Source organism: Cornus florida, unplaced genomic scaffold (assembly GCF_030987335.1).
Source record: "Cornus florida cultivar Cherokee Brave unplaced genomic scaffold, ASM3098733v1 CherokeeBrave_3.0.0_Hap2_Chr04, whole genome shotgun sequence".
Classification (NCBI taxonomy): domain Eukaryota; kingdom Viridiplantae; phylum Streptophyta; class Magnoliopsida; order Cornales; family Cornaceae; genus Cornus; species Cornus florida.
Genome location: NW_026775574.1, coordinates 75,530,880 through 75,533,946, shown reverse-complemented (window position 1 = coordinate 75,533,946; position 3,067 = coordinate 75,530,880). Strand labels below are relative to the sequence as shown.

The window sequence follows — 3,067 nt, the reverse complement described above, 5'->3', positions numbered from 1 at the left end:
TTGGTGCAGCACCTGCATTTTTGCGCATTCTTTTTTCTTTCCTTGGTCTTTCGTTCTATTATATTCCTAATAACTTATCCAATTACAATGTATTAACAGCTAATGCACCTTTCTTTTATCAAATCTCAGGGACATGGTCTAATCATGAGGGTAGTAATTTGTCATGGTGTCGGATCCTCAGTTTTTATGGATTCCTTATTTGTTACCGGGGTCGAACCCAAAGCCATAATGTCTCAAAACGAGGAGGCCATAGAGAAACTCTTTTTTATTCCTTTGTCTCGAATTTCGTGAAGAACTCCATTCTCTCTCTCCCTCGTTACGAACAAAAAAGTGGGGCTACCCCCCAGTTTTACACTCCCTTCCTTCGTATAACCCTTGTTGATTCTGAACTTTGTTGGCGAAGGAACCGGGTTCCACTTTATCCTTCAAGGAAAATAAGCTTTGCTCCTCTGGTCGCTGGGCGCTCCCGTGGTTCGAGAGAAGGAAAAAGGACTCATCCTTTGTTGAATCTGGCACGAGTTGATAAAGAAAGAGCTTCGTCTATCGATGAACAGTGGATTGACGAAGCTCTTGGCATTGCTTTGTTTTTCTCTCTTTTCCTATCAACGAGTTCTGATCCTTTTGTTCGAAAATTCTTCGTTTGTACTGAATCGCTTGCAGAATCAAATCCTGTTCCACAAGATCCCATGTCACCTATACATCCTCCTTGCATTTATGCCAGAGACGTCGCCAGTGCTATGGGCTTTGCCTCATGTAGATCCAAATGATGAATGGGATTGTGCCACTCCACTCGCTGCCAATGCTAAAGGGTGCCACCGAAAAGAATGGAACACTGTTTCGCTCTACTGGATGCGTCGGATCCCATATAACAAATGAGTTCTTTTCCCTCAAATTCAAAGAGGTGGGCGCAAAATGTTATCCCGCTTTATTGCTACGTAGCAATAGAAGCCTGCTTATGCTACTTCGGCGGCACTTTTTTGCCTTCTCTTCGCTCTGGACAAGAGTGCTAGTTGACACGGGGAGGGAGCAGGCAAAGCGCCTCATTCGTAATGGAAAGAAAGAGACCACTACTTCGCCTCTTTGTTGGACTGCCACAATGTATTTATTTATATATTAAAGTTATGTATAATTAATCATGGACAGAATCGAAAGATATGTAAATAATTCTTATATGTTAGTATGAAATTATAACCTCAAAATTGTTGATTATGTTTAACGAAATTAGTCATGAAAAATTATCTGATGCACAAGTAGAGGATGATTATTTTGATGGGCTTCAATATAAACGTATGTGATGACTATGGTAGAGAAAGACTACTAATCTTTATAATTTTGGAAACAAAATATTAAGAGAGAAATTAATTTAAGAGTGGAGAAATACGACATCGTATTAACTATTTGTAATGCAAACTTGAATAATTTTTCGTAAAATCTAGCATTATTCTTTAAATATTAAAAAAAATAAGTGAGACTTCAATATAGTGGGATTCGGGTCGTCGTAAGTCTCTTTAAATCTTCGACGTGCAATTCTAATTTTTTTTTTTTTTTTGTTTTTTAATCCTGGCAAAGAAATAGCCAACTATTACAAGAACAAGATAACAAACACATGATAGACCATAAACCACATATTACACAAAACATCCCAAAATCACCTCATAAAAACCTAACATTAAGTTAGGACATGACAATTCTTAAACGTCCACCAATTCTTGAGTTTTTATTGCCCTTGTTTACATACTTAGACGGCATAATCTTTAGCCCGAATCATATAGCACGTAATAATATATTCTATTTGACTAGTATGAGAACTACCATAAAAAGTTACTTACATTTCACTCATTATTTAATTATGTACTAACATGTTTATTGTTATGAGAAGGTTATGATAGTTTGTTACGAGAAGGTTCCGGAAGCTTTCATGGGAATTCTCTTACTGTGAACTCTCCCACTTAACCAATGAATTAAAAGATGTATTAAATAACTAATTTAACTTTTTATCCAACTCAACAAATTAGTCTTAATTATGTGGTTAAACAAATAGAGTTAATGCTTCTTGTCATGAGTTAAGTCACATAAAGCGGGAACGAAAGCGGCAGAATTAAGTCATAAATTGTAAAAATTTGAACTAGAGCGCACGCGCAGCAGCGTGAGAGAGGGAGAGCGACACCCGCTAAAAAGAATTGTGTGACTTAGGTCATGAGAGCCCTCTAATGATGAACTCTCCTATCTAACCAATGAATTTATAGATTCATTAAATGATTAATTTAGCAACTATCCCCTTTTTTTAGTCTATGGATTTAGATCTATGCTACGAAGCACAGACACTCCTCCCAGGGGTCCGTACCAGTGTCGGACACTTTTTGAACACGAACATGCGTGTCCGAAGGTTAGACGCGTGTCCGACACTTCTGTGAAGTGTCCAGAAATTATTTTTTATTGGACACGGGGTGGACACTGCTGAACACTGCTCGGACACGCGGCGGACACTGCTCAGACATGGCGGGGTATATTTTGTAATTTTTTTAAAGATCAATGGGGTACCTAATGTAATTTTTTAGAAGTTTAAAAGTAAAATTTTGAAAAAAAATAAAAAAATAACTACAGACAACAGAGTACTACATAGTAAATTTATTTTCTCTCACTTTCTCTCCCAGTCTCTCCTCTTCTTCAATTATCTCTGTACATGAACAAAAACATTTTTTTTATTTTTTTAAAGTTACATGAACAAGACTTTGTAAAAGACTGAAAGTATATATATTTATTCATGTACATATTTAGCCCATTATAACTATGTCTCTTCTGTACATCTTTGTTTGGAATTTGGATCAACTTTATTTTTCATTTATTTTCTGTTTTGTCTTGTCTATATTTTTTCTTATAACAAAGATGAAATTATTGAAATTGGTTCTATTATTTGTTGTTATTTTATTTACAATTTTGTATTTATATATACCGGTTTGTTATTAGGAAAATGAATGTACAAGATTCTAGTAATTATATTTTGAATATATAATTATATCTATATATATATATATATATATATATATATTATTTTATATGCGTATCC

The 3,067-nt window shown here is 35.1% G+C and overlaps 1 protein-coding gene across 1 annotated transcript; it reads right to left on the bottom strand.

Moving 5' to 3' along the window:
* Positions 1-493: 493 nt before the first annotated feature.
* On the bottom strand, positions 494-712 carry LOC132302270 (uncharacterized). Its single transcript, XM_059799117.1, has one exon. It carries the CDS (start codon positions 710-712, stop codon positions 494-496), a length of 219 nt encoding a protein of 72 aa, XP_059655100.1.
* Between the last annotated feature and the right edge of the window lie 2,355 nt (positions 713-3,067).

What these genes read in the sequence shown, in the direction of transcription:
- LOC132302270 (XM_059799117.1), bottom strand. Translation starts at nt 712, where the DNA reads ATGCAAGGAGGATGTATAGGTGACATGGGATCTTGTGGAACAGGATTT.